Genomic DNA, 27,906 nt, shown 5'->3' with positions numbered 1-27,906 from the left:
TTGACTTCATCCATCTTCCCATCAACTCTGACCAGCTTCCCTGTCCCTGCTGAAGAGAAGCACCCCCAGAGCATGATGCTGCCACCACCATATTTGACAGTGGGGATGGTGTGTTCAGAGTGATGTGCAGTGTTAGTTTTCTGCCACACATAGGGTTTTGCATTCTGGCCAAAAAGTTCCATTTTGGTCTCATCTGACCAGAGCACCTTCTTCCACATGTTTGCTGTGTCCCCCACATGGCTTGTGGCAAACTGCAAACGGGACTTCTTATGGTTTTCTGTTAACAATGGCTTTCTTCTTGCCACTCTTCCATAAAGGCCAACTTTGTGCAGTGCACGACTAATAGTTGTCCTATGGACAGATTCCCCCACCTGAGCTGTAGATCTCTGCAGCTCGTCCAGAGTCACCATGGGCCTCTTGGCTGCATTTCTGATCAGCGCTCTCCTTGTTCGGCCTGTGAGTTTAGGTGGATGGCCTTGTCTTGGTAGGTTTACAGTTGTGCCATACTCCTTCCATTTCTGAATGATCGCTTGAACAGTGCTCTGTGGGATGTTCAAGGCTTGGGAAATCTATTTGTAGCCTAAGCCTGCTTTACATTTCTCAATAACTTTATCCCTGACCTGTCTGGTGTGTTCTTTGGACTTCATGGTGTTGTTGCTCCCAATATTCTCTTAGATAACCTCTGAGGCCGTCACAGAGCAGCTGTATTTGTACTGACATTAGATTACACACAGGTGCACTCTGTTTAGTCATTAGCACTCATCAGGCAATGTCTATGGGCAACTGACTGCACTCAGACCAAAGGGGGCTGAATAATTACGCACACCCCACTTTGCTGTTATTTATTTGTAAAAAATGTTTGGAATCATGTATGATTTCCGTTCCACTTCTCACGTGTACACCACTTTGTGTTGGTCTTTCACGTGGAATTCCAATAAAATTGATTCATGTTTGTGGCTGTAATGTGACAAAATGTGGGAAAGTTCAAGGGGGCCGAATACTTTTGCAAGCCACTGTATATAAAACTCTCAGATTGATTTCTTGGTAAATATTTAACATTTTTAATAGCACTTTCTCACACTTGTTTAAACTTTGAATACAAACATTCATTTCATCACAGTTTTAAAACTCTAACCACTTGACATGCTTACATGGACTCTCCATCAGTGCTGAAACGCTGACAGAAGCTCCACCAACCTGTTTATGAGGGGCAGCCAGTGTGAAGCAAGTTGGCTAAAAAGGAAGCTGTTCTGTAACTTTATACATTTATCACTGGTCCGGCTCACTTCACATCAAAGTGGGCTGTATATGGCACACAATGTAAAATGAGTTTAGGTGCCGGTCGAGGAGAAGTCCTTGTCCGAGCGTCTATCAGGGCCACCAGAAACGCATGTAGATGAGGAGTGTGATGAACACAGCCACAGCTACAGCCTTAGCATAGCCGGGGGAGGTGTTGACATCTTTGGTATTACTGCGGTACTCTTTCGTGTAGCTGCTCAGGTTGCTGACTTTTTGGTCTAAATTTGAGGGTAGAAAATCGAAACACTGGGATGAACTAAACATATTCATGAATACATGTACACTGTAATTTGTAAATTGAAATAACAAATTGTCTGCTTAATTCTGAATAGAATCAGCACCTCCCATTTGATGGGATGTGTTACCAACGCCTGCTACACTTACCACAGAGAGAGTCTCTCTGCAGGACTTCATCAATATTTGCCGCCATTATTTTCTGAATATCATCCAGTTCTTTTTTAGTATTTGCCAAGGTCCTCCGGAGTGTGCTTGACACAGCTGGCTTCTTCTCTTTTTGGACACGTGTGCCTGGAACAACATGTAGGATACAGTAAAAATGTTCATTCTTTTTGCTGAAAGTGATTAGTGCCATGTCTCTGTGTGATGAAAGATGTTCAACTTCAGTCTTACCAAACTCTGTGAAAGAGTAGGGCCTGGTTACTGTGGGTACTTCTTCTCCATACTGGTCATAAAACTTTTTGCGGAGGTCTTCGAGGTATTCAAAAGCCATCTTTTTGGGAAAAGAAGCCTCGCAGAGGGTAAGGTAACACACACCCTGGGCTATTAAAAGACTGTAACGAGGCCAAACCATTAGTTATATTTGACTCAAGTTAAACCTCACCAAAATTATCTACAAAATGTGTGATCTTACTGAAAGTCCATGTCTCCGGCCTTGAGGGTACAGCGATCTGGACTCTGAGTGTCCAGTTTACGACACAGCTGCTTGGCCTGGCTCTGGTACTGCTGGAGGTCTCTTTCCGACTGACAAAGACAGATAAAAACAGACTTTAGCATCATTCTTATCTCACTTAAATTTAAGCTGATTAGTCATTTATGCATTCATCACCAAGTACCCACACAGTGTAAACAGTATAAAGTTCAAGAAGCAATGCCTACAAACTCAGAAACTTTATTAGATACACCTTGCTAGTACCATGTTGGATCCTTTTACCTTTCAAACTGTTTTAATTCGTTATGGAGTCAAAAAGGTGCCGGAAACTTTCCTCAGAGATTTTGGTCCAAGTTGACATGACAGCAACTCAGTTGGTTGCACATCCATTATGTGACTCTTCTGTTGCATCACATCCCAAAGCTGCTCTATTGGATTAAGATCTGATGTCATGTTCAAGAAACCAGTTTGAGATGAATTGACCTTGGGGACATGGTTTGTTATCCTGCTGGAAGCAGCCATCAGTAAATCCGCCCATAAAAGGGTGGATGCAGTTAGTAACAATGCTCAGGTAGGCTGTGGTGTTTAAATGATGCTCAGTTGGTACTAATGTACCCAAAGTGTGCCAATATTCTCAACATTACACCACCACCAGCAGACTAAACCACTGACACAAAGCAGGATAGATCCATGCCTGCATGTTTTTTATGCTAAATTCTGAGCCTATCTGAATGTTGCTGCAGAAACAAAGATTTATGAGACCAGACAATATTTTTCCAATCTTCTGTTGCCTGACTTTGGTAAAGTTTTGTGTAAATTGTAGCCTCAGTTTCCTGTTCTTAGCTGGCAGAAGCAGCACCCAATGCGGTCTTCTGCTCCTGTAGCCCGTCTGCTTCAAGATTTCATGTTTTGTGCATTCAGAGATGCTTTATTTCATACCATGAATTTGAAAAACTGTCATTTGAGTTACTGTTCCTTGTCAGCCTGAGGCAGTCTGACCATTATACTGCTCACAGGCTATTTTCTCTGTCTCTGGTCATTCTCTATAATCCTCTCTTGTGTGGGGAAATCCCAACAAATAATCAGTTCCTACAATATTCAGAGCAGCCTGTCTGACAACAACAATCATTCAACATTCAAAGTCACTTAAATCACCTTCCTTCCTCATTCTGGTGCTCGGTTGTCATCTTAACCATGTCTAAATGCATAGAGTGCATTGAGTTGCTGTCTTTGGGTGAAAAGATATTTACATTAACGAGCAGTTGAACACATGTACATAATACACTATCTGATGAGAGCATGTATACATTATTCTCATCAGAGCCATCCAGTGCTCTCAAAGTGAGGAGAAAGTCATTCACACGTGTAACCTGCAAAATGAGATACATTTCTTTTTCATGCTTTTCCTTTTAAAGCTTTTTGTGTGAAATTACAAAATATTTACAAAAATATTTGCTCTCATTCACTGGAAAAACACAGTCTGGTAGTCTCTCTATTTGGATTATTAAACTTGATAATGGGGTGCTTCATAAAGAGGTAACAGTGTGATCTGAACCAGCCTTGTTAATAATGCATCTGATTATTTCTTGTAATAAAACGATCCCCACAGTTACAGGCAGAGATAAACTTTAAGTTTTGCATCATGTTATTAGCACATATTCCATCACATTTGGATCTAGACTAACATGTTTGACAGGTAAATGTAAAATGACATGACATTAGTACTTTTGGAGGATTTTCTGGGACCAGAAAATCTTATATTCAGCTCAACTTTCAGTTGCTTCTTGTTTGTAAAACATCTTACACCTAGTGCTGCTCAATAAATTACAACTTGAGCTGAAGCTGCAATAAACTCATGGATCATCCCCTAGAGCACCAAGCGTAAGAAAAAAATCCTTTTCTAAGAGGAGTTTGGTGTGCAGGTATCTTCATACGGGGGGCTCAGCCTCATTTCATACCTGTTCATCCTCCTGTGTGAACTCAACGAGCGGAAGTCCGTCCACCACACGAGCGATCATTGTCAGTAAAATCATGGTGTTTGAGGTCGAGGATCTGATGTCAGCTAGGGGAGTTTATTATCCAGCCGGGAGAGCGCATTGACTGTCTGCTGGCAACCCAGGGATGGTCCGTCTGCCTGCAGTGAACTCTGCTGTCAGTGAGAGGCAGTGTGCAAAGTATGTGATACAACCGGTTTATCACCTGTACCGATGGTGGTCCGTCAGCAAGCAGCGGAGAAGAGTGAAGTTACACTATGTGTACCAGTTATTATTGTTTGAATTCAGTGTTTAGTTTCCATTGCTTTCAGTCTTAAATATTATTACTGTGTGGAGAGCATATTTTACAGGTCTATCTATCTATCTATCTATCTATCTATCTATCTATCTATCTATCTATCTGTGTACAGTTTCTTCACATTTCTTAAGAACACACAGTACACCATGCTGAGGCCAAGTTTCCAACCAATTGCTCTTTAGGAATCACCTTGTTGATGCAAAAATACTATTTTATGTTTGTCAAACTTGACAATCTTGGATGTTTTTCACTGATTCATTTATTCATTATATTTTTGGCAAACATAAAAGTGCCTAAAGATATAATTTAAAGTTGGTTATTTGGCTCCTTGGAAGCAAAATAAATACAAATAAGGAGTGTCTCGAGTGTTTTGCACAGTACTGTAAACACATACCAAAGTACTCATAACTAATGACATCCTGCTACTGCAACAGGAAATATATCAGGAAGTTTTAAGTACTTTGGCACACATACAGACTCAGAAGGTGAAAGACCAATGTTGCTATCACAGCAGGAAAATAAACAGTTGATGAGACTATTTAGAAATCAAATTAATTAATGAAGCATATTAATAAAATACATTTTCTACAATAAAAAGAGGATATTTAAACTTATCTACAATCGATTAATGAGGCTTTAATATTATGTTGGCACAAACTTACAACTTAGTCACAATAAAGAACAGGAAACCAGAGGGTGATGCCACAGTGGCTCGCTATACATCTTTTATATACAGTTTAAAAATGAACAGAGTCTTTGTTGTCTTTCTTCATTTACATTCAGAGCTCAGTGGTTGACATAAAAGTGATCATAAAGAGCAGCTCAGCCTCGCTTTTTCTGTTTTTCTTGTTCGCTCTGAGTTTGTGTAAACACGAGCTGCTTGGTTTGTCTATAGAGGGATGAACAAATTTATTAGACCCTCTGTACTAAAAACAAGAAAGTACAAATACTTTAGAAATTTGTCAATTTGTTTAAAACAAGTTGCAAATTTGTATGTGATCAATTGAAATGGCAGTTAAAGTTTTTACAGTGCTGAACAAATTTATTAGATCACCTGACCTAAAAATAAGAAAGCACACAGTTTATGAATCTGTCAAAAACTTCTTTAAAACTAAACGGAGGAGAGAGAAATCAATCAAGCACAACATCCAATCACAAAAACAGAGCTGGGTTTTATCAGACTACCTCCAGAATTTGTGAGTGAAGAAGATGGAATGACCTGCCCGAGCTGATGGTAGGATCAGCTCAGGCGTGTTGTTCGTACCAGAGTAACCAACGCAACCACACTGGCTGACACAGTTGGATTGATATCTGGGTAATTTGAAGCCCAAGTCGACACCTCAAACTCGCTGTTGTGCTCCTCAAATTCCTGCTTTGTGGCAGGGTGCATTATCCTGCTGAAAGAGGGCACTGCCATCAAGGAGTACTGTTTCCATGAAAGGATGCACATGGTCTTCTACTTAAGAAGGTAGCACGTGTCAAAGTAACATCCACATGGATGCCAGGACCCAAGGTTTCCCAGCAGAGCATTGCCCAAACATCACACTGCCTCCACCAGCTTGCCTTCTTCCCATAGTGCATCATGCTGCCAGGTGTTCCAGAGTAAGTGATGCACACGCACGTGGCCATCCACATGAGGTAAAAGAAAACATGATTCACCAGACCAGATCACCTTCTCGCATTGCTCTGTGGTCCAGTTCTGATGCTCACGTGTCCATTGTTGGTGCTTTAGGCAGTGGACAGTATTCAGCATGGACACCCTGACTAATCTGTGGTTATGCAGCCCTGCACACAACAAACTGTGATGCTCCTTGAATTCTGACACCTTTCTATCAGAACCACCACTAACGTTTTGGGTAATTTGAGCTACAGTAGCTTATCTGTTGGATTGGACCACAAGTGCATCAGTGAGCCTTGGCCACCAGTAACCCTGTCGCTGGTTCATCACTGGTCCTTTCTTGGATCACTTTTGATAGATACTGACGACTGCAGACCGAGAACGCCCCACAAGAGCTGCAGTGTTGGAGATGCTCTGACTCAGTCCTCTGACCATCCTAATATGGCCCTCATCAAACTCACTCAGATCCTCACACCGGCCCATTTTTCCAGCTTTTAACACACCAGCTTTGAGGACAAAATGTTCACTCGCTCCCTAATATCTCCCACCCACTAACAGCTGCCACGATGAAGAGATAATCAGTGTTACTCACTTCACGTCAGCGCTGAAGCCTTAAAGATTTTCACATAAATTGTGTCATATAAAGAAAAGTCAAACAGATTGATTTCTTGATAAATATTTAACATTTTTAATAACACTTTCTCACACTTGTGTAAACTTTGTAAACAAACATTCACATTTGATCAGTTTTAAGACTCTAACCCCTGCACATGCTTTCATGGATTCTCATCAGTGCTAACACGCTAACAGAAGCTCCAACATCAGTGTGTAGAAATATGAACTCTTTCTGCTCTTAAAGGTGACCTATCATGCTCTTGCTTGTTTTCTCTTGTATATATAACAGTGCAGATCTCTAATCTGGTCACCTCGGGCACACAGCTCTGCCTGTGAGCACAGACACCCCACCCACCGCTTATGAGTGTCAGCCGATGAGAAAAAGTCGGCTAAAAAAGGTGAAGCTTGCATGAAATTTAATTGAGGCCCAGTGTAAGATCAAGAAGCTTCATTTGAACTTTGACTCACGCAAAACTGCTCTGAAGCTATAAATGTGAAACCATAAATGAACCTGATGGGTCCCCTTTAATTTTTCCAGTATACACATTTACTATATATAAAAGCCTTTCTTTCACACAAAAACCCATTAAAAGTCCCATTAAAGACTTACAGCTCAGCTTCTATTGTATAAACCACGACTGAGTAAATCACAGAAAGAACGTCTACATTCTTTAAGACTGTTTCAAGGCACCCTGGTATATAACAGACTGTAACATGAGTTTAAGTGCTCTTCGAGGAGAAACTCTAGCTTTGTGCTGAAATTTCTGGGCGTACATCAGAGCCACCAGAAACGCACGTAGATGATGAATGTGATAAAGAACACAGCCACAGCTGCAAACTTAGCATAGGTGGAGCGGGTGTTGAGATATTTGGCATCCTTGTGGTACTTTTCTGCCATGTTGGAGAGATTGCTGGCTTTTGTGCTTATAGCTGAGAAAAAAAATAGGATGAAGCAAACATTAATTTTGCCCTCATCTGTAATTTTGATCAGAATCTCCCATTTGATGGCATGTGTTACCAACACTGGCTACACTTACCAGAAAGAGCTTCTCCTCTCTGCAGGACTTCCTCAATGTTTCCAACCATAATTCTCTGGATGTCCTGCAGCTCTGTGTTAACACTGCTCAAGGTCCTCCGAGCTCTGCTGTCCACATATGACTTCTTAACTTTCTGGATGTAGGTGTCTGGAACAACATGCAGGATACTATAAAAATTTTCTTTCTTTTTGTAGAAAGTGAGTAGTGTCACGTATTTGTTTGTGATGCATGCAGAAAGTATTCACAGCACTTCGCTTATTCTACATTTTGTCACATTACAGCCTTATTCCAAAATAGATTAAATTCATTTTCACCTCAAAATGGCATAATGGCAAAGTGAAAAAAGATTGAAATTCTTGAAAATTTGCTACAAATAAAAATTAAAATATAACGCACATAAATATTTGCAGGCTTTGCAATAACTCTCAAAATTTAGCTCAGGCACATCCTGTTTCCACTGACCATCTGTCAGATGTTTGTACACCTTGATTGGAGTTTACCTGTGGTAAAAGTCAGGTGATTGGATATGATTTGGGAAAGCACACATCTTTCTATATAAGGTCCCACACTTGACAGTGCATGCAAGAACACAAACCAAGCCATGCCTAACTCCAAGGAATTGTCTGTAGACCTCCAAGACAGGATTGTGTCGAGGTACAGATCTGGTGAAGGGTGCAGAAAAATATCTGCAGCACTGAAGGTCCCAGCGAGCACAGTGGCTTCCATCATCTGTAAATGGGAGAAGTTTGAAACCACCAGGACTTTCCCTAGAGCTGAGCGTCTGGAGTAGAAGGGGCTTAATCAGGGAGGTGGCAGAGAACCTGATAGTCAAGACAGACAGATAGATAGACAGAGCTCCAGCATTGCTCTTTGGGGAGAGGGGAATCTTCCAGAAGGGCAACCATTTCTGCAGCACACCAGCAATCTGGACAGATTGGTAGAGTTACCAGAGGGAAGCCACTCCTCAGTAAAAGGCACATGACAGCCCACCTGGAGTTTGCCAAAATGCACCTGAAGGACTTTCAGACCTTGAGAAACATAATTCTCTGGTTTGGTGACACAAACACTGAACTCTTTGGCCTGAATGCCAAGCATCATGTCTAAGCATCACCTGGCCAATACCATCGCTACAGACGGTCGCTACCTCAGATTGGGGTGAAGGTTTATCTTCCGACAGGGCAACGACCATAAACACGCAGCCAAGATAACACAAAAATGGCTTCAGGACGACTCTGTGTCATTCAGTTGCCTAGTCAGAGACCAGACTTAAACCTGATAGAAGATCTCTGAAGAGATCTGAAAAAGGCTATGCACGGATGCACCCCATCCAAACTAATGGAGCTAGAGAGGATCAGCAAAGAAGAAAGGGAGAAATTCCCCCCAGAATAGGTGTGCCAAGCTTGCAGCATCATACTCAAAAAGGGCAGGTGAGGATGCAAAAGGTGCTTCAACAAAGTATTGAGGAAAGGCTGTGAACATGTACATGTTTTATATATATATATTTTTAATAAATTTGCAAATTTCCACTTTGTCATGATGAGGTATTGTGTAAAGAATTCTGGGGTGAAAAATGAAGTTAATCTTTTCTGGAATAAGGCTGTAATGTGACAAAATGTGGAACAAGTAGAGAGCTGTGAATACTTTCTAAATGCCCTGTATTAAAGGATTTTCAACACCAGTCTTACCAAACTCTATGAAAGAGTAGGGCCTGGTTACTGTGGGTATTCTTCTTCCATACTGGTCATAAAACTCATTGCTGAGGTCTTCGAGGTATGCAAAAGCCATCTTTCTGGGAAAAGAAGCCTCGCAGAGGGACAGGTAGCACACACCCTGGGCTATTAAAAGGCTGAAAATGAGGCGAAACCATGAATGATTTTATGACCTTTGTGATTCAAGTTAAACCTCACCAAAATTATCTACAAAATGTTCTGTGCTGTGTGATCTTACTGAAAGTTCATGTCTCCGGCCTCGAGGGTACAGCATTCTGGACTCTGAGCGTCCAGTTTACGACACAGCTGCTTGGCCTGGCTCTGGTACTGCTGGAGATCTCTTTCTGACTGACAAAGACAGATAAAAACAGATTTTAGATCATTCTTATTCATATTGAATTACTTTAGTCCTTTGGTTATTGCATAGTACCTGCACAGTGTAAACAATATGCTCAAAACGTCATCCATTCATCTGTAGTTTCATTACAGGACCACATCCACAGAAAAGCCTGTGGCTGGATACAGAGAATTAAACCTAACAAGCAGTGATGATGCGGCCTGCTCTCTGCATAAATCAGGGAACTCAGTTCAGGTTCACAGTTCAGGAATATTCAATTACAGTTTGGACCTTTTCTCTTTCCTTACTATTACTTTTGTGGATCCTTGAGGATGTAAGTATTTAGATATCATCCTGTTCTGTCACTGTAGTCAATGTTAACAACTGCTCACGTCCCAACATTCAGCAAACACGTCGCACTTGCTGAATGTTAGTTTACAGTATTGCAGTTTCACCAATGTTCATAAGTTTTGTATTGCTATAGAATGGAGATTTTGTTTTCTCCTTAAGTAAAGCATGCGTATAAAGCCATAAAGAGATTATTTTTACAGTTTTCATTTGTGCACTTTATATTGCGTAACTCATGCCATCTTATATTGTAGCTTCAGTTTCCTGTTCTTAGCTAACAGGAGTGCTACCCAGTGCGGTCTTCTGCTGCTGCAACCCATTCGCTTCAGAGTTTGACGTGCTGCACATTCGGGGATGCTCTTCTGCGTAACATGATTGTAACAAATGGATATTTCAGTTACTGTTGCCAGCTTGAACCAGTCTGGACATTCTAACAATCACTGGATATTTTATGTTTCTCTTTTCTTCTTTTTTTTTAAACCTAGAGACGGTTGTGTGGGGAAATCTCAGTAGATCAGCAGTTTTTTTGAAATCCTCAGACCACCCCGTCTGGCACTAACTACCAAGCCACGTTAAAAGTTACTTAAATCACTTTTCTTCTGCATTTGATGCTCGGTTTTTTAAATACAGCTATTAAATAAATTATCACTTTAAAGGTCAGATCCCCACAGTTACAGACAGAATATTCCACCACGTTTAAATCTAAACTAACAGCTTTCACAGTTAAATGTAAAAAGACATGACATTAGGACTTTGTAGACTTTTTTGTCGACTGGGACCAGACCAAACTATTCTTATATTCAGCTCAACTTTCAGTTGTTTGTATAAAACACGACATCGCGACATTATCTTCTAGAGCACCAAGCGTGTAAAAAAAGCACACTTTTGTTGTTTAAAGAACAGTTCGGTGTGCAGGTACCTTTATACGAGGGGCTCAGCTTTCATTCATACCTGTTCATCCTCCTGTACAGACGCAGCGAGCGGAAGTCCGTCCGCCACACGAGCAACCATTGTCAGTAAAATCATGGTGTTTCAGGTCGGGGATCTGCTGTCAACTATCTGTTTAGCCGAAGAGAGTCAACTTTATAACTTTGTACGTCTTTCTTGCCTGTTCGATGATGCAGGCTAAACACTAAATGCGTTGGACGGAAGCTTACGGTGCGCCTGCGAAATAGGTCCGACTGGCAACCGGCAACATTCACAAGACCGCCCCACCCCCAGTCGTCATTTTTCAGTCGCGTAGAGGTATGCTGTAGTTCCTGGGACGCTAACTGGGTTTCTTTGTGTGTATTTCCCCTGAAAAACAAGACCGCATGAGCCGTGTTTTGAGTCGCCTGTGTAACCCCTGCCGAGCAGGCGCTGTTGGGTCACTCTGAGCGGGTATGGGGCCACGAGCTCCAGCAGCGCGTGCAGCAGACAGCTGGCAGACGGAGCGCCTGCACCTCCACTGCTGATGCCCGTGTGTGCTGGGCTCAGACATGCAGATGCGGTCTGGCTGGCCTCTCTGTCTAGACTGAAGTCTCCCTGAACTAAAAAACAGAGAAGCATGGACAGACCAGAGAGGTAATCTAGCTCTGACAGGGCAGCGCTTACAATCTCATTTTTGGCCTTATTTTGGTTTCATTTCTGTGAGGTCGTTTTCCTGTTGGCCGTGGAATTGTAGGTTTTCTCCCCTATTTGTATAAATCCCCTGGATGAGAAGATTGTGGCTATTCTGCGGCTTTAAATGCAGTTCTTCTCTATTTGCTTGCCTACAACTAAATCTGTCGCGCGGAGATGTCGCTTTTTAATTTTTTGTTATTGTATTTATTTATTTTTATCTGTGTAAATGTGCAAATTTAAGCCAGTCGTATCGTAAGAAGGCTTGTTTAGGGGTCAGGAACAGCTAAGTCCCCTACAGCTGGACCCCGCAGGATCATCCATACCATAAGGGGATGAAGCACTTTGTATTTTCCAGAGCCTAATGCAAAGCACTTAGTGTGCGATCAAGTGATTAGGTGTAACAGACTGTTATGTTAGCCATATTTCTGTGGCTCCTACAGCCCGGTGTAACGGTGAGGTTGGGAACATTTGTGCGCAGTCGCTTTAATCCTCTGAGCACCACAGAAAGCCCCCATTCGCTAATAAAAATGACCCGGCGGCTTGGCACAGTGGCATCCCAACACCCTGAAAGGCCTTATTGTTGCGGTGCAGCTGGCACCGCCGTGCGCACGCTGTGGCTGCCAGAGCGACGTGTGCGTGATTCATAACCAGGAGAAACCATCCATTATGCTGTCTCTTGGAGAATAGTTGAAGATGCCCGCGTGTTTTAATTCCAGGGTGGGGCGCTTCATGACTAATTGATTATGGAAATAGTGATTCCCATGGCTGGAGTTCGGGGACATTAAGGCTAGTTTGCATTTCTTTCCTGTGCACTGATCATGACCTCCAGAGACAAAATCTTCAGTTTCTTTCCCCCTCCTCTGTGATCCCTTCAGCTTATCTAAGCATAGGCTGTCACTTCCTCATAACTGTCCTCTGCTACCCCAGGTGTGCCTGTCATGCTCGGGGCTGAGGTAAAGAGCAGCTGAGGAGAAGAAGGAGATGGGCTGCACTTCGGCCAAGCAGGTGTCAGCCGTGCCCAACGGTGAGGAGGAGCAGAATAAAGCCTACAGCAACGGAGACCTCCTGTCTGGTGAGTCTGTTTATGCAAAAAATACCTTTACACTCATATTTCTCACATACCTGTTCAGGTACTTTCTGAAAATACTGTAATTTCTAAGATGACTTTAGGTCTGTGAGGAATAATAATAAGACTGTCAGTGAATGTGCCACAACATTTTAATAACAGATCTGTAAAATGTGAAAAATACATGCCATCAAGGGTATAGTAACAAAAACAAACTAAAAAAAGTAGTCAACTGAATTTTTAAAAAAATGAAATGCTTAAAAGAAATAAAGATGAACTACCTTCAAGTTTAACCTTTATTGACACAGCAAGCATGAGGAAGCTTTGCCACATTTACTGAGTTTCAGGATGTTTACCTGACTGGGAGTCAGCTGCCTGCTCTGAGTCTTGTGTTTGTATTGTAATGTGTTCTGAACTTTAATATGTGGCACTGACAAACAGCAGCCCATATTACTGAACAACATAAAAATTGAAACTAACACTGGCAATAATAACATCTATATTAAAATAAAGGATTTTATACAAATACAAACTAAACTGAAAGAAAGCCAGTGTAGAAACTAACTGAAACTAAAACCCTCCTCTTGTAACACACGGGCACGAATCACTGGCTGAACTGTCTCACCTCAGTTTGGGTAAAGTCTTTCTTAGTAAGAAGGCTGTTGAACTGCCAGTGATCTAATAACATGATCTCTTTATCATCATGACTCCATCTCACCCTATGTCTAGCATCCTCCTCTATCACACCAACCCTCTGCACTACATGTCCAGACCATCTCAGCCTCGCCTCTCTAACTTAATCTCCAAACCAGTCGCTCTTGCTTCCTTCTGCCAGCATTCACCCCTGACACTCATCTCCAATCACTCCACCCTGCCTGCACTCTCTTGTTCATCTCTCTTGTGCACCGTCCCTTGCTTTGGATGGTTGACTCCATGTATATAAAATTGTTCACCTTCACTACCTCTGCTGCTTGCATCTTCACTGTTACACCTGTCTCCCTCTCATTCTGTCTTATAGTGACTTTGATTCGTCTTCTCTCTGGTACAGACCTCCACCTCTCAGGCTCTCTTCCACCTGTTCCCTACTCTCACAGATCAGATCACAATGTTGTTTGGGAACGTCACATGGGATTTTTTTTAAGCTTCCTGCTGTTAAGGTTCCAGCATGGTGCTACATTTGTAGTATGCAAAACTTTGCATATCCCAATCTCCGTGTTGTAATCTAATGTTACCAGTATTGTATCAAAATATGTGGAAAAACCAGTTATGTGGGCTTTGTTAGTTTACTTCCTGCTAAGCGGGAGACAGAATTCATAAAGTAGTGCATGTAAAGAACGTTTATTGAACTGAACTGAAACCAAACGTAATTTTTTTTTCTTTCTCTTCCTGGTGAACTCTGCTATCATTGCCTGTTCAGCCAGTTTCTCACCAAGTCAGCTTGCCACATATTAATAATAATGGTACAATAATAATGTAACAATAACTTAACAACAACAACACATTTATATAACAATGTCACAAGGTGCTTTAAATAAAAAGTTTAAAACAAAATCAGAGAACTAGTTAAAAACATACAAAATAAAAAGGCAAGGCTAATATGAACGTACTAGAGAGGGATAACAACATTCATGAAACCCTTTCAATTAAAACATTTTAAGAGGTTTTAAAGCAAATTAAGACATTTCCATTCTCATCTCAGACAGCAGACTGTTCCACACTTGGCGGCAGCCCTCTGTTCTTTATTTATTAGTTGAGGCCTTGGAATAACCAGCAGAGCCGCATTCACCGATCTAAGTAAACACTCAGGCACATAGGTGGTTAATATGTCTCTGATGTACTTTGGAGCAAGGCCATTTAAAGCTTTAAAAGTTATAAGTAAAATGTTAAAGTCAGTGTGACTTTGAAAAGGCAGCCCAGCACCAGAGTGATGTGTTACTATTTCTTGGTTCCTGTTACGATCTGAGCAGCAACGTTCTGCCTCAACTGGAGTCGGTGAAGTGAGCGCTAAATGATGGCACTGTAAAGAGCCTTGTAATAATTAATGCAAGAAAACAAATGCATGTGTGACCTTGTGGAAATGAGAATCAAACTTTTTTTGATTTGCCTGGTAATTTTGATCAATGAAACAAAATTACTGTAAGCCAAGGTAGCAGATGTTTTTTCACATCAAAGCTGCCATTGTTAGCTTTAAAAAAGAACATAGACAACTAGCGTATGATATAATTAATACAGATAAATAGATTTTTAAGGCTGCTGGGTTATTGTACAGCAAGGAGACGTAGACCTGTGTGTCATTTGCATATCAGAGTTAGATGACTTTGTCACTGTGAACGATCAGGCTGAGAGGAAGTGCGTTTCTTTAAAAAATACATGGGCTAAGGACCGAGCCCTGAGGAACGCCACAGTTAAAATCAGTCACAGAGGCATCTACATCACTTGCATGTAAATGCACCTCAATAACAGTTTTTGTTGACCTGGATTCCACAGGAGGTTTCGTCTGAGATCCTCGTCCATGTAGACATGATTACATCACATCGCTCCAGCTGAATTTTTTTCCCCCCAGTTACAGCACTACACACGTGGTCAGCAACAATACCCGGATAGGCTGTGGCATCCAAACTATGGCTGAGTGGGTTTTAAGGAGCTCAAAATATGCCAAGAAAACATTCCCCACTTCATTACACCACCAGCAGCAGCAACAGCCTTTACACAAGGCAGGCCTGGTCCATTGATCCATGCTGTTGACACCAAATTGTGACCCTCCAATCTGAAGACTGAGCAGAAATCAAGATTAAACAGAGCTGTCGAGTAATGGCGTCTGTGCCTGCTGCAGTTTTCTCCGCTTATCACAGTAAATATTGGTTATCTGAGATTCTGTAGCCATTCAATCACAGCCTGGCTATTGTCTTTTAATCACTCTCATCAATGGAGAGTGATTAAAGGCTGGAGCACATGGAGGATGCGCAGCGTAGGACAGCCGCTCATTGGACGGGTTTTTAATTTTCCAAAGCATGCTGGGTAAACAAAGACTTGTGTTGAAAATCCTCGAAGATCAGCCGTTTCAGAAATACAAGCCAGTCCATCTGGCACTTACAAAAATACAGCGTTTTTTGTAGCCACACGGTCCGGCTGATTGGTTAATTACATCAAGAAGCAGGTGTACAACTTTTCCCTAATAAGGTGTATTCGTTATATTAAGGTATATAAGTAAAGGTACAAAACGTGTTACATCTGTTTTTGTAACAGTCTAAATTAAAAAATCTAAATAAAGAAGTTAATTAAACCTGTGTTAAAGGTAGCTGTATTAAACCTGTAACACGCAGGTTATTGTCTTACATCTGAATTAATGTGATTGCTTCTATAGATGAACAGTAACAACAGTCTGATGTGTTGCAACTGTTGTTACTATGTGCCACATCTATATTTTCATTTCTTCGTTTCCAAATGTGCAGCGTGGGAGAGGGTGAGAAGAGGGGGACTGCCCATGTGTGAGGCAGAAAATGGAGAGGAGAATCAGGCTAACAGCTCGTGTGTTTGTAGCTTGCCAGCCATTGTTAAAAGAGGATTTAGTCTAGAGTGTGAGAATTCAACCACGTAATTACTTTACCAAGTACTGAACTGTGAGAACTATTAACGTCGGAGGATTGTGGTGATCGGAGCGGCCATGAGTGGGTCATCCTCTGCGTGCCTGCTGTCTGCTGCTGCTGTCACGTATTAATCGGAGATGTGCTCCTGTCTGTCTCCCACTCTGTCACAGATGAGTACAAGATGAAAGGAGTGGAGAAAGTCAAGTACATCAGCGGAGAAGAGGCGGGAGAGGACGGCCAGGAAAGCACAGTGCGTGATTTGTCTTTTATCCTCTGTGTTTTTTATTTTGTCTCTAGTGGAGTATTTAATGGTGGCTTGTAAAAACACAGCAAGTTTGTTCAATGTAAGTCGTGACGTGAACTTCAGGATCACACAAACTCAGATGAGGCTTTAGAGCTCCGTGCTGGATCGATTTGCATGTTAATGAGGAACTACTGTAACCCAATAATGCTGGAGGATAGAGGAGCTTCCATATATACTTGGCACAAAATAAATAAATGAAAATCAACATTTAACTGAATGACTTGATATTTTAATTTAAATTTACTTCTGCCTTTGTGTTAATCTCCTTATTTATCTTTTTATTTTAACTTCCTTATTACTCCCATTCTTTTTATAGTTTTAAATGTATTTATGTCTGAGTTATGTATCCCTTTTTATTTTATTTTGCTTCCCCAAAATACATTTATTTCTGTTTTTCTTTATGCATTTTTGCTCCATGATGTAAATGACAAGGCTACGTGTCACTTTGTTAACCTTTCACCCAGTTTTACAGTCATCCTTTGTTCCCACAACACTAACCACTCAGATGATCACAAGAACTGAGGGACTTAGCCAACAGAGAAAAACTACATATATAAATAGGTATAATATAGTGACCCTCAGAGGTCAAACGCACCGCAACTTAAGAAAACATCGGCAAATAGAAAAATGCTTCCAAAGCACACAAAACACAATGGAAATAGCAAAACTGCAGCAGAAGCTAAAAAATAATAAAAACCCCTGGAAGTATTTCTGGGAACAGATGGACCAGCTGTGGAAATGGTGAACACTTCTGGTTTGTTTTGGGGGGTTGAAATATATTTATTTAGTTATTGGTGGTGCTTTTTTCTGTTTGCTGGTGTTTTCTTAAGTGGCATTGCGTTTGACCTTTCAGGGCTACCACAGTAGGTAAAAAAAGTAAAAAATCTGGTAGCAATAGCATAAAATTAATAAAAATGCAAACAAAAACACTGTCCAAAGACATGCAGTTTGAGGGGGTAGGTTAATTGGATAATCCAAATTGTCACTAGGTGTGAATGTGTGAGTGAATGTGAGCGTGAATGGTTGTCTGTCCCTGTGTGTTGGCCCTGCGACAGACTGGCGACCTGTCCAGGGTGTACCCCGCCTCTCGCCCTATGACAGCTGGGATAGGCTCCAGCGCCCCCCGCGACCCTGGAAAGGATAAGCGGAAGCGAATGGATGGATGGATGGATGGATGGCAAACAAAAACAGAAGCAAACTTTTATTTTCAGTGTCCTTTTATTGGAAATTATGTATCGGAATTTCAGGAGCAGGACCAACCCCTCCAAACACGCTCCTTCCGGTTGTCATCTATATAGGTTCCTCCAGTTCTGCAAGCTGCTCATTCTCATTTACGTGCCCCACCCTCCCTCCGTGTTTTCAAATCTTTAACTTCTTCATTTCTATTTAGTGCATGGGGATCTGACAGGCCCGGGAGCTGTCGCCAGTCCCCTTCGAGGCCTTCCCCAAACCACAGCTCAATTCATTTCAAAGCATTCACTTTTACCTACTAAAATGCTGTCAAACCTAAATGAGGACGTGGGCCCAGCTTGTGAACTGCTTTTAAGTGCATAATAATTTCATTGTTGAGTCAGTCATTTTTACATTTTAGCACACTGGGATCTCCATAATTCAAAAATGATTTAGTTGTGCATTTCTGTATTTTTCAGGCTTCTTTATAAAAGAGCAGAGGTGAGCATTTGATAGTGTTGTTCACTGTGCTCAGTCATTTATCTGTGTGTTTGATACTGCAGGAAGTAAGTGCTCTCCTTGATAAAGCTCCGCACAGAGATGAAACAGGATCAAATGGAAATGGAAAAATTCTGTAAGTGACTGACTAATGGTTTTGTTTGTGCTATCATGTTGTCAGCCTCTAACCTGGTCTCCTTCCCTCCTCGCAGGAGCATCCACTCCTCGGAAAGTCAGCAAGAATTCTTCCGGATGTTAGATGAAAAAATTGAAAAGGTAAAGAATGACAAACCTTTACTGGAGATCCATTTATGTTTTTGTGTCTTTGTAAGGAAAAAAACAGGTTAAATAACATAATGGAAGTTAATCCTATTGGTGCTGCAAATCTGTAGCAAGTGAGGACACAGCAGACGAGATAATGATACTGCAAAACAATCTCAATCTGTCACGTCCACTCTATTCTCCTAGTGTGGTTATTTAAAGGGATATTGGCTGTGCTGCCAGATCCTGAAATATTATACCACTCTGTGCCACAGAGCTCAAAAATACTTTAAAAACCTATACGAGAACATTTACGTCACTCTGTTGCAAAAGAACTGTGGTTTATTTTGAGATGATCCCACTATCCTTCTCCTGGAAAAACTCATAGAGACCAAAATAAGTGTTAATGCGTAGCTGAAAGTAGTCATCAACGCCTGCTTCAGTAAGATTTTCCAAAATGTAAAGAGGCCTCTTTAAGTGCGTGCCTGAATTTCCGCTGCTTGACTCCATTTAAGCTGAAAAAAGTCATTTCCTTTCATTCATGTTTGACTGAGACTGTGCAGCAAATACTTCAACAAAATGCTGCGTTATCTTAGCACGGTGGGGCTGCAAAATAATTTAGCATTCCTCCTTGTCAACACATACACAAATGAACTGAGTGGTTGTGTGCAGTTTGCAGACTGAAAGCATAACTTTGTGGTGACTGAGTCAGACTCTAGGGAATTTGCAGTGGCATTGTTATTACTCCAAAACTGTTGCTTGTTGCTAAACAGTTAATTGGCTGAAAAAGCTGAGAGGAGACAGCAGCTCATACTCATAACACTAGAAAGCTAGAACAAAAAAAACTAATTAAAAGGCACTGGCTTTGACATTTGTACACGTTAAAGCAGGGGTGTCCAACTCCAGGCTTCAAGTACTGGTGTCCTGCAGGTTTTAGATCTCACCCTGGGTCAACACACCTGAATCAAATGATTAGTTCATTACCAGGCATCTGGAGAACTTCAAGACACGTTGAGGAGGTCATTTAGCCAATCAGCTGTGTTGGATCAAGGACACATCTAAAACCTGCAGGACAACGGCCCTTGAGGCTTGGAGTTGGACACCCCTGTTGTAAAGCAAAAGAAATGTTCATCTAATTTTCAAAATAAAATCCTTCACTTATATATAGAAAAATACCACAGTGCCTACAGCTGGTGGCTCAGAGTTGGACACCCCTGCTTTAAAGCATGGTGGTAAATACCTACAACTAACTGGGAGCTTTTATTTTGAAAACCAGAGACTCATAACATTGTAAAACTATAGGCTTTATTCTGAAAATACCATAGTATCAAAGCATCTTGACAAGTCTAAAAGTAACTGAATGTGTTTATGGTGAAAAAAAAAAAAAAAAAAGTGAGACTTTAAAGCACCCTATTAGATTTTTCTAATTATATGTGGATTTTATTTTTTTTTTAAATCAGAGTTCATCCTAACAGAAGTGCTTTCTGCTGCCCCTTTATATTTCAAGGGGTTACCACACTGGATGGATTTGCATGTTAATTTGGCACAGACTATACCAAGTGCCCCTGGGACCAGCCTAGGGGGGGATTAGCTTGTGACCACTAAGGCTGGAGGTGTTTCTCTCTGCTCTCGATCTTTGCATTTAAGGTGAATGTGTTTACCACTACAGCTCTGAGCCACCAGCTGTAGGCACTGTGGTATTTTTCACGTTATTGTCTCCCCAAAATCTCACAAATATAGTTTGTGAGATTTTTTTTTTTCTACTTCCCTTGTGTTTTTGACATCTTAGGCCCACCATACATTTGCCCCACCATGATACACATCAGTTTAGGCAAAATGTTATAACTGTAAAACCAGTTGTATTTGGCTAATACTTGAATACTCTGCGTGTGTGTCCTATCCAGGGCCGCGATTACTGCTCAGAAGAGGAGGATATGACATAACCCCGTTGTCACAGACCCACGCGTCCCAGTATGAGAAACTGCCCAGCATTATGGATAGACTGTGTCCCAGAGGACTCTGATGTTTGTGCACGCCCGAGAAGGAAGGAGTATTGAAACTAGCACTTTTTTCTTTTTGCCCTCCTGCCACTACCCGCTCGTCCGACCAACTCCCGGAAAGATCATGACAGAAATCAGCGTCGAGGTTCTCCCGAGAGTGACACGAGATTTGAAGCCATTACAGGGTAACGGAGGATCTAACACTTTTCTTTCCTTGCTGGAATTTCTCAGTATAAATAGCTGTCACCGAGACTTACTATATACATGTGAAAGACGCAGGCTGCTGTCAGTGTGAATTTCCGGCAGCAAGAACAACCAGTGCTCTCGTGGACACTGACTCAAATAGAAAATAATGCCCTCGCATCGTTTCATCCTTGAAAGCCTCTCCGACAACTCAACGGGTTGGAAACTTCCTGCATTCCAAGACGCAGTACAAACCTCTTTTCTACAGTATGTTGGCCACTCCAGTGTTTGTCTGCTCATATTTGTTTCTGTTCTGATGTAGAGTATTTATGTTGAATAAGGCTCAGGGTTGAAGTGTTGTAATCTTTGTCTCATGTAGTTAAGTCTTTCCCCTCATTAAAACACTGTTACACCATTAAAAGACACACACACATACACGCTGTCACACACGGGTTACACATGTAGCTCTCTCTAGTGTCTGATTCATATAAGCCTAAGAGGTGAACACCACAACTTCACACAAGTCTCATTATGTATCGGATTCACCGGTGTTATGTTGTTGTGTTCGGTTTCTTTGTTTTGTTTTTTGGTTTTCTAGGAAAAATAAAAAGTGATTAAGTAATTTATTCCCATTGTTGTGTTGTTTTTAAAACAACCTGATGACCATGATGAATGCACCACATTACTGTGTAAACCGCTTGTAGTAAATACGACTGTACTATAAATGTGCACTGTAACTACTGAAAACATTTGAATTGGGAGATACGATCATTTGTAGACAGCTCTTTGAGATGGACTCAGCATTGAGAGAATTATTGCAGTATATAGGAGCATCAGTACCTCCCCCTGATGCACCTCCATCATTAACCCTCCACCACCATGCTTGACAGTTTGTAGGTGGTGTCTGTGCTGGTATGCTGTTTGGTTTTCAACAATGCATGGAAAGTGGAAAAATATCTCCACTTTGGCTTCATCTGTTCGGAGGACATCATTCCCCAAGTCTTGTGTTTGTTCAGATGGAGCTGTGCTGGCATGTTCTTTCAAAGTGAGCAGGTCTTCTCCTGCCAACCTTTCCAAACAGGCCATAATTGCTCCGTCTGTTTCTAACTTTGATGTCATGAAGTTTAACATTTAACATGCTGACACTGACGTAGAGTCTGAGATTGCACGGTCTTAGTTTACTGAGATGTCCACTACTGAGACGATCGCATCATTATCTTTCTCACAGGAGGAGGATGGACATCAAAGTGTTTTAAAGGGCTTTGTAACTCTTCCCAGATTGATGAGCAGCAATAATTACTTATTTAATATCACTGCTGACATCTTTCATCCTTTGTGCTGAAAAATATCATCAGTGCTCTCTGGTGGACACAATATTTAATGGCCTCAATTTCAAAATGATTGCAAGCACAACTTCTGCTTGTTGTTGAATTATTGGCAAACACACTATATACACCAAAACAGGTATCTCTGCACTGCACTCCAAAATTAATAAAGGAACATTTTAACGATTTTTTTTGGTACTTATAAAGTCTACAAACTGAAACAGGAAACAATTTGCAACTTTCATCGACAAGCTGAGTTAGTTGGCTTGCTAACTCAGACCTTCGTCAGCAGCCATTTTTGAAACAGGTGTTACTAATCACATTAATCAAAGCTCTGCATTTAGTAACACCTGTTTACTTACCATTTCCAGCCAAAATGCCTGCTGTGGAAAAACACCTTTAACATTCATAACATAACAAATCATACTTCAGCATTGTCACCAAGTTTTTAAAAAATAAAACAGAATGTTTACCTTAGGTCCTTTTTTTAAAAAAAATTAAGAAACAATACATTTTGAACTATTAGTCTTTCTCACACCTGATGTTTATTTCAAAATAAGGCACATTTGTTTTTTACAATAAATAAAACAATCACTGACATTTATAATAGGTCTTAATAATTGTGTTTAAGGGATTCATGTCAAAAACCAATGTGTTGACATGGATTATAAACCATAGGCGTAAATTTCAGGGGGACACGTGCACACAGCCTCCCCAAAATATTAGACTTGAGACACTATCCCCTTGTGTCTACTTTCTGCGTTGCTTTTTAGACAAACGAGACATTTCCCTCATGAACAAATGCAGAAAAGGTACAAAATGAAAATAATGAAATGAAGTGTCTGATCTAACCCACTGGACAGCTTCGGAAAAATCAAAGGAGTGCATAGATTATGAACTTTTAGCTGTATCTTCATAAGTGTTACAGCTTTGCCATTCACACCACAAATGACAGATAAGTTCCTGTTTTCCTACAATCTACTATAGAAATGTCTGTTTTTGTTTTACAACAAACAAAGATCATTTTCCTTAAATTAACAAAGACTTTATATTTCAGAATTGCAGGACAGTCTGGGTAATGAACTACCTTTTCAGGAACTACTTTTCCTGTAATTTTTCACATTTATCATATATATATATTCACTGGCTTCGTAGCTGTAAGTTTTGTGGATGCAGACTCATCTGGCCCCATTGAAAGGTTTCTATGGAGGCATGGAAACGAGATATGGCATCCCTGAATTCACTGTGAAAGCTTCTAGTCAACTCTGTAGTGTGCATACACTGCAGCAAACAAACCACACCACTCCAGTTTGTAACTCGAGCTCAACTGTCATTAAAATAGGAATGTTACTTCTAATCTCTGCACCTTTTTCTTAAGGTTAATTTTATCTCTTTGCCTTAACCTATCAACATGCATCTGAGGTGAACTTCACAATGCCAAAGGTCTCCACAAGGTCGTCCTAACAATCACATACTCCTGCTGAAGGGGTCCTGTGGGGCTGTTTTCCATTTTAGAGCAATACATCACATTCTCAGTCAGCTGCTCAGCGCTGCTGCCGTCTCTTCCGGTGCTGACGGCGTCCCACATCCTGAAAAGGTCCTACAGGAGGGTCCGGCGTCACCAGGCCGTCAGTCATCCTCTGGTAGACCAGCGTGGAGTCAGCGGCTACTGCACACAGCAGCATAGGAAAGCCTCTGTCCAGGACGTGTCGTATGCTGCACAGCAGAAAAGGAAGAAGCCGTAAGACTCAGAGGTTTGGGAGGGTAACCTGTGAGGGTGAAAGTGTGGGAGCTTGACCAGCGTCTTAACACCTTTTGTGAGTCACAGACTGGTGAGCAGGCAGGGGAAGGATCGTCAGAGTGGGTGCGCCTTCCTTCTCCCTCGCTTCCAGTAAAACCACCTGCAGCTCAGGACTCTTCACGCAGGACACCTCCTTCCAGCGCCGCACTGCAGAGAGCAAGAAGCTCAGTGTGAGTATGAGCCTAAGTTATGACATCAAGTTTTTCCTTCTGTAAGAAAGGAGGAAGAGCTGGGAGATGTAAGGAGTCCAGGATACACCACACAGGGAATCTCAAACTGACTCCCGTGTTTCAGAACCCTGCCAAACTCACCCTCAGTAAGATCCATGTACACAAGAAAAGCTGCATGCACCTGAGCGCTGTCCCCAACCTGCAGGTCCTTCATCTGCTGGTACTGACACACACACATACACACAGATTACTCACAGTACATTCCTGGCAGACTCCCTGCCTGCACACACGGAGCTGCTCTAACACTCACCGCGGGATGCTGCAGGATCCAGTTCGGAGGAGGGCGTTTCTCTCCGCCTGACGCTCCCGACATGTTCGTTACCAAACAAAGCTGCAAGCGAAACACCGGCTCAATAACCACTACGTGACGCCATGCTGTTGTAACGGCACGCTGTCACCCAGTGCGACTGTTAAAATCGTCCGTGCGGAAACGTTTTTGTTGTCCGTGCAAAACACGTACGCAGACAGGAGACATCACCTTTCGGGGCTTTTTTTTTTTTTTTTTTTTAAGTCAATCATTTCTTTTCATCATGCTAGTCCTAAAATTAACTTATAGGTAAATACTGGGCAAAGGTTTTGAGCCATACATCATTTCTTTGTATTTTGCTTCCGAGGAGACTGCCTCTCCTATTATTTTTAAAGTGGTCCTAACAATACTTCTCCAGACTCTGAAAAAAATAGGAGTTTTTATTTTATTTAATTTAATGTATGTTTGCAAAATATAAAAAGATGAGTGGTGACTCGGGAGTTTTGCTCAGTACTCTATGCACTAAATTAGTTCCTGCATCGTTATAATTACTTTTTACTGACATCTAATGAACTGCTTCCACCAACTGATCTTATATAAAAGAAAGAAAGAATACAAAACTGCATTTACAGCTGCCTGATGACTTTATTCATTTTAGCGAGACATTGTCTCATCAAAAAATAATAAACAGTAACATTAATGTCGATGTTTAATTTGCAGACTCGCAAAGCCTGGGATCTTTAGATATATGGGCGCCACTGCAACAAACACTATTAGAGACATTATTGTTCAGTTAAATGACCTGGAGCCTCTTATCCACACACTGACAGAGACATTACTGTAATTCTACATAATGTGATTGACTCCATAACCAGAGTCTATATTCAGTCTTTGATCACTTTTTTATTGAATCATATTTTGTCATTTTTGTTTTCGCAGTCGGAGCCCATGCATCACTCCTGTGTCACTTGCTCTCTCTTCACCCTTTCCTCTACCCAATAAATTCTCCTGAAACCAAGAACCTGTGCTTAAAAAATAGATTTACTGTATTCCGGTGTTTAATGTCAGTTGTGTGTCCAATTCACAGGTTACAGTTCTACGAATACTTCACCTTAAAAACAAAAATCCAACAACATTTAATGACATCATTTAAGGCTGGGGAAAGCTTTCCGGTTATGATGCACTATTTTGCTGACCAGCCATTTATTCGCCTGAAATCTGAAACCAGTCTTAGACCAAAGGGAGAGGATGTCATCCATAGCATTAATGCTACACTGACAGCTGCGAACGGCAAGTGTGACATTTGAAAATCTCATAATATTTTATCCATAATAGTAAAAATGCCCACAAGATTTCTGGACTCTGATGAAACTGGTACCAGTTGGAAGTTTTATTGACAGTTTGAAACTGGGTGCTGATGAGTTAAGTTCCAGAGGAGCACAGCAGACAGACTTGGCTAAGAGAGCTCAATCACTGGCTGGAAGGTGAAGCTTGAGAAGTTCTAGTGCATATTGTCATACTGCTGGAAAGTTCGGCCTTCTTGTAGGTAGTGAAGAGCCTATGAATCTGAGAAATGCAGATTCATAGTATAAGAATCTTTTGGGATAATTCTGTTATGATCATTTGTGTGCTGGAAAAGCCATTAAAATATGTTTTGAAAAATGTATTTGCTTGCTTGCATTTTTCATGGTCCTCCTCTCAGCTGTAGGCTGTGGCTATAGACATTCAGACTGTGACTATAGATGAGGCTGTCTGCTTCCTCTGACACTGCAACATCTGGAAGCATGTGCAGACTTAAACTGTGCACTGAGGACTTTCATTGTTAAAAACAACTTATCTATAGTGAACAGGAAGGACTTAAATTGATGATGGCTGTTGTCGCCCTCTAGGTGGTGCAGCAAAAACTGCAATAGGTGTGCCGTTCTTGCACCCCATCCATGCACACACACACACACACACACACACACACACACACACACACACACACACACACACACACACACACACACAGAGATATAAACTCTGAGGATGTTTACATGTGTCATGTTGAACTCGCTGCCTGGGCTGAGGCCCCATTTAACTCTACTCATTTCCTTTCCTGTGTGGTGTGTGATTTTTCTTCTGAGATGGAACGCTGTCTAGTCCCAGCTTTAGATATCAAGAAAAATAATATTTGTGTACAAACCTCCTGGAGTGTCGGTGTGAATACTTTTTAAAAAGGGGACTAGAAAAGAAAAAAGAAAACATTTAACAGCCATAATTATATAAACAGACCAGCTGATCCAGAGTCAAGTCAGAAGTTGTTTGAGGACTTCCTAGTAATCCTGGCTTCCACACCTCAAGACTGGCAAATAATAGTGTATCAGTTTTTCCAAAATAAAGTTTGTTTAGGAACAATATATTGTGTGTAGCCATGATTAAACATCCAGCCAAGTTTAAGTGATAAATGCCTGGAAGTGCTCCTCAGAGTTAACATGCAGGAACATATGGCAATGTAGAAGAGTGGCTGTCAAGAAGTCATTCTTAAGGAAGGAAAACAGGGAAAAAGGCCGAGGTATGCCAAGCTGCACAATAACTGGTCTGGAAATCAGTGGGAACAGGTGTGATGCAGAGATTACTCTAAATTTACAAGTTTTGGTTGAAACCATTGTCATTATGTATGGAGGAGGCCAGGAGAGAGCTACAACAGTGGGTGTCTGTAAAACACGGTGGAGGATCTGTCATGGTTTAGAGCTGCGTTTCAGCCAGTACTGTTGGAGATCTTGTTAAAATTGGTGGAATTATGAATGCAGAAAACTTTTTAAGGTTGACGGTGACAGAAACTGAGAGACTATATTAACCTACATTCAATATCTGTTAGAGCTATAATGGAAAAGGAAACAATGGGACTTTTTTTTTTTTTTTTACCATCTTTACAATCATGTACTTCACAAACTGATTTGAAACTTACTGTGAACACACCAAACTCTGTGTGTTCAGGTGTGACGTGTCCTCTGCTGCAAAAGTGCTGAGTGCATTGTACATTATGGAGTCAGTAACACGGCCCAACCTATATTTGTGTGGGGCTCTAATTATGGGATAGTGATAATATATAGCATCATAGTTTCATTTCATGCTATGTAAATATCCACTTATAGGGAGAGAAGTATCTTTATTAAAACATGAATTCCAAGTCTATTATTTTCTGTTTTATTTAATCTGGTGTGATAACTGTAGTAATGACAGTCCGTTAGTTTTATTAGATCATGGCAAGAAACATATCTGTTATAGATGCTGTTTTATAGAAGTCTGTTATAAGGCCATTAAATATAAAATCAGTAGTTAAAGGAAGCAGATTTTTTTTTCGTGGTGGCAACACTATGAAAATGCATTATTGAAATGAACTATGCCAATTCAAGAGAAAAAGCTCTGTTAGAGACAAGAAGGAGTCCTTGATCAGATACTACAACTCCTCTGCTGACAGTAACACCACATTTAATACCACGTTC

At 41.1% G+C, this 27,906-nt stretch overlaps 4 protein-coding genes across 4 annotated transcripts; 1 reads left to right on the top strand and 3 right to left on the bottom strand.

Moving 5' to 3' along the window:
• Positions 1-1,045: 1,045 nt before the first annotated feature.
• On the bottom strand, positions 1,046-4,344 carry LOC116320424 (vesicle-trafficking protein SEC22b-B-like). Its single transcript, XM_031740034.2, has 5 exons — positions 4,147-4,344; positions 2,171-2,280; positions 1,930-2,090; positions 1,684-1,827; positions 1,046-1,517 (listed from the first exon to the last, which is right to left on the bottom strand). The coding sequence occupies exons 1-5, from the start codon at positions 4,219-4,221 to the stop codon at positions 1,372-1,374; spliced, it is 636 nt and encodes a 211-aa protein (XP_031595894.1). The 5' UTR covers positions 4,222-4,344; the 3' UTR covers positions 1,046-1,371.
• A 2,426-nt stretch (positions 4,345-6,770) lies between these two features.
• Positions 6,771-11,306, bottom strand: LOC116320416 (vesicle-trafficking protein SEC22b-like). The gene is made up of 5 exons (XM_031740023.2): positions 11,096-11,306; positions 9,698-9,807; positions 9,436-9,596; positions 7,751-7,897; positions 6,771-7,643 (listed from the first exon to the last, which is right to left on the bottom strand). Exons 1-5 carry the CDS (start codon positions 11,168-11,170, stop codon positions 7,489-7,491), a joined length of 648 nt encoding a protein of 215 aa, XP_031595883.2. The 5' UTR covers positions 11,171-11,306; the 3' UTR covers positions 6,771-7,488.
• Positions 11,307-11,377: 71 nt separating this feature from the next.
• zgc:55943 (uncharacterized protein LOC406337 homolog) lies at positions 11,378-21,441 on the top strand. The gene is made up of 6 exons (XM_031740024.2): positions 11,378-11,707; positions 12,674-12,818; positions 16,570-16,649; positions 18,437-18,507; positions 18,584-18,647; positions 20,537-21,441. Exons 2-6 carry the CDS (start codon positions 12,728-12,730, stop codon positions 20,573-20,575), a joined length of 345 nt encoding a protein of 114 aa, XP_031595884.1. The 5' UTR covers positions 11,378-11,707; positions 12,674-12,727; the 3' UTR covers positions 20,576-21,441.
• A 1,217-nt stretch (positions 21,442-22,658) lies between these two features.
• tsen15 (TSEN15 tRNA splicing endonuclease subunit) lies at positions 22,659-24,661 on the bottom strand. Its single transcript, XM_031740022.2, has 4 exons — positions 24,422-24,661; positions 24,253-24,334; positions 23,953-24,088; positions 22,659-23,856 (listed from the first exon to the last, which is right to left on the bottom strand). The coding sequence occupies exons 1-4, from the start codon at positions 24,482-24,484 to the stop codon at positions 23,685-23,687; spliced, it is 453 nt and encodes a 150-aa protein (XP_031595882.1). The 5' UTR covers positions 24,485-24,661; the 3' UTR covers positions 22,659-23,684.
• Between the last annotated feature and the right edge of the window lie 3,245 nt (positions 24,662-27,906).

Source organism: Oreochromis aureus, linkage group 18 (genome assembly GCF_013358895.1).
Source record: "Oreochromis aureus strain Israel breed Guangdong linkage group 18, ZZ_aureus, whole genome shotgun sequence".
Taxonomy (NCBI): domain Eukaryota; kingdom Metazoa; phylum Chordata; class Actinopteri; order Cichliformes; family Cichlidae; genus Oreochromis; species Oreochromis aureus.
The sequence above is the reverse complement of the archived record's forward strand: the minus strand, read 5'-3'. Positions and strand labels throughout refer to the sequence as shown.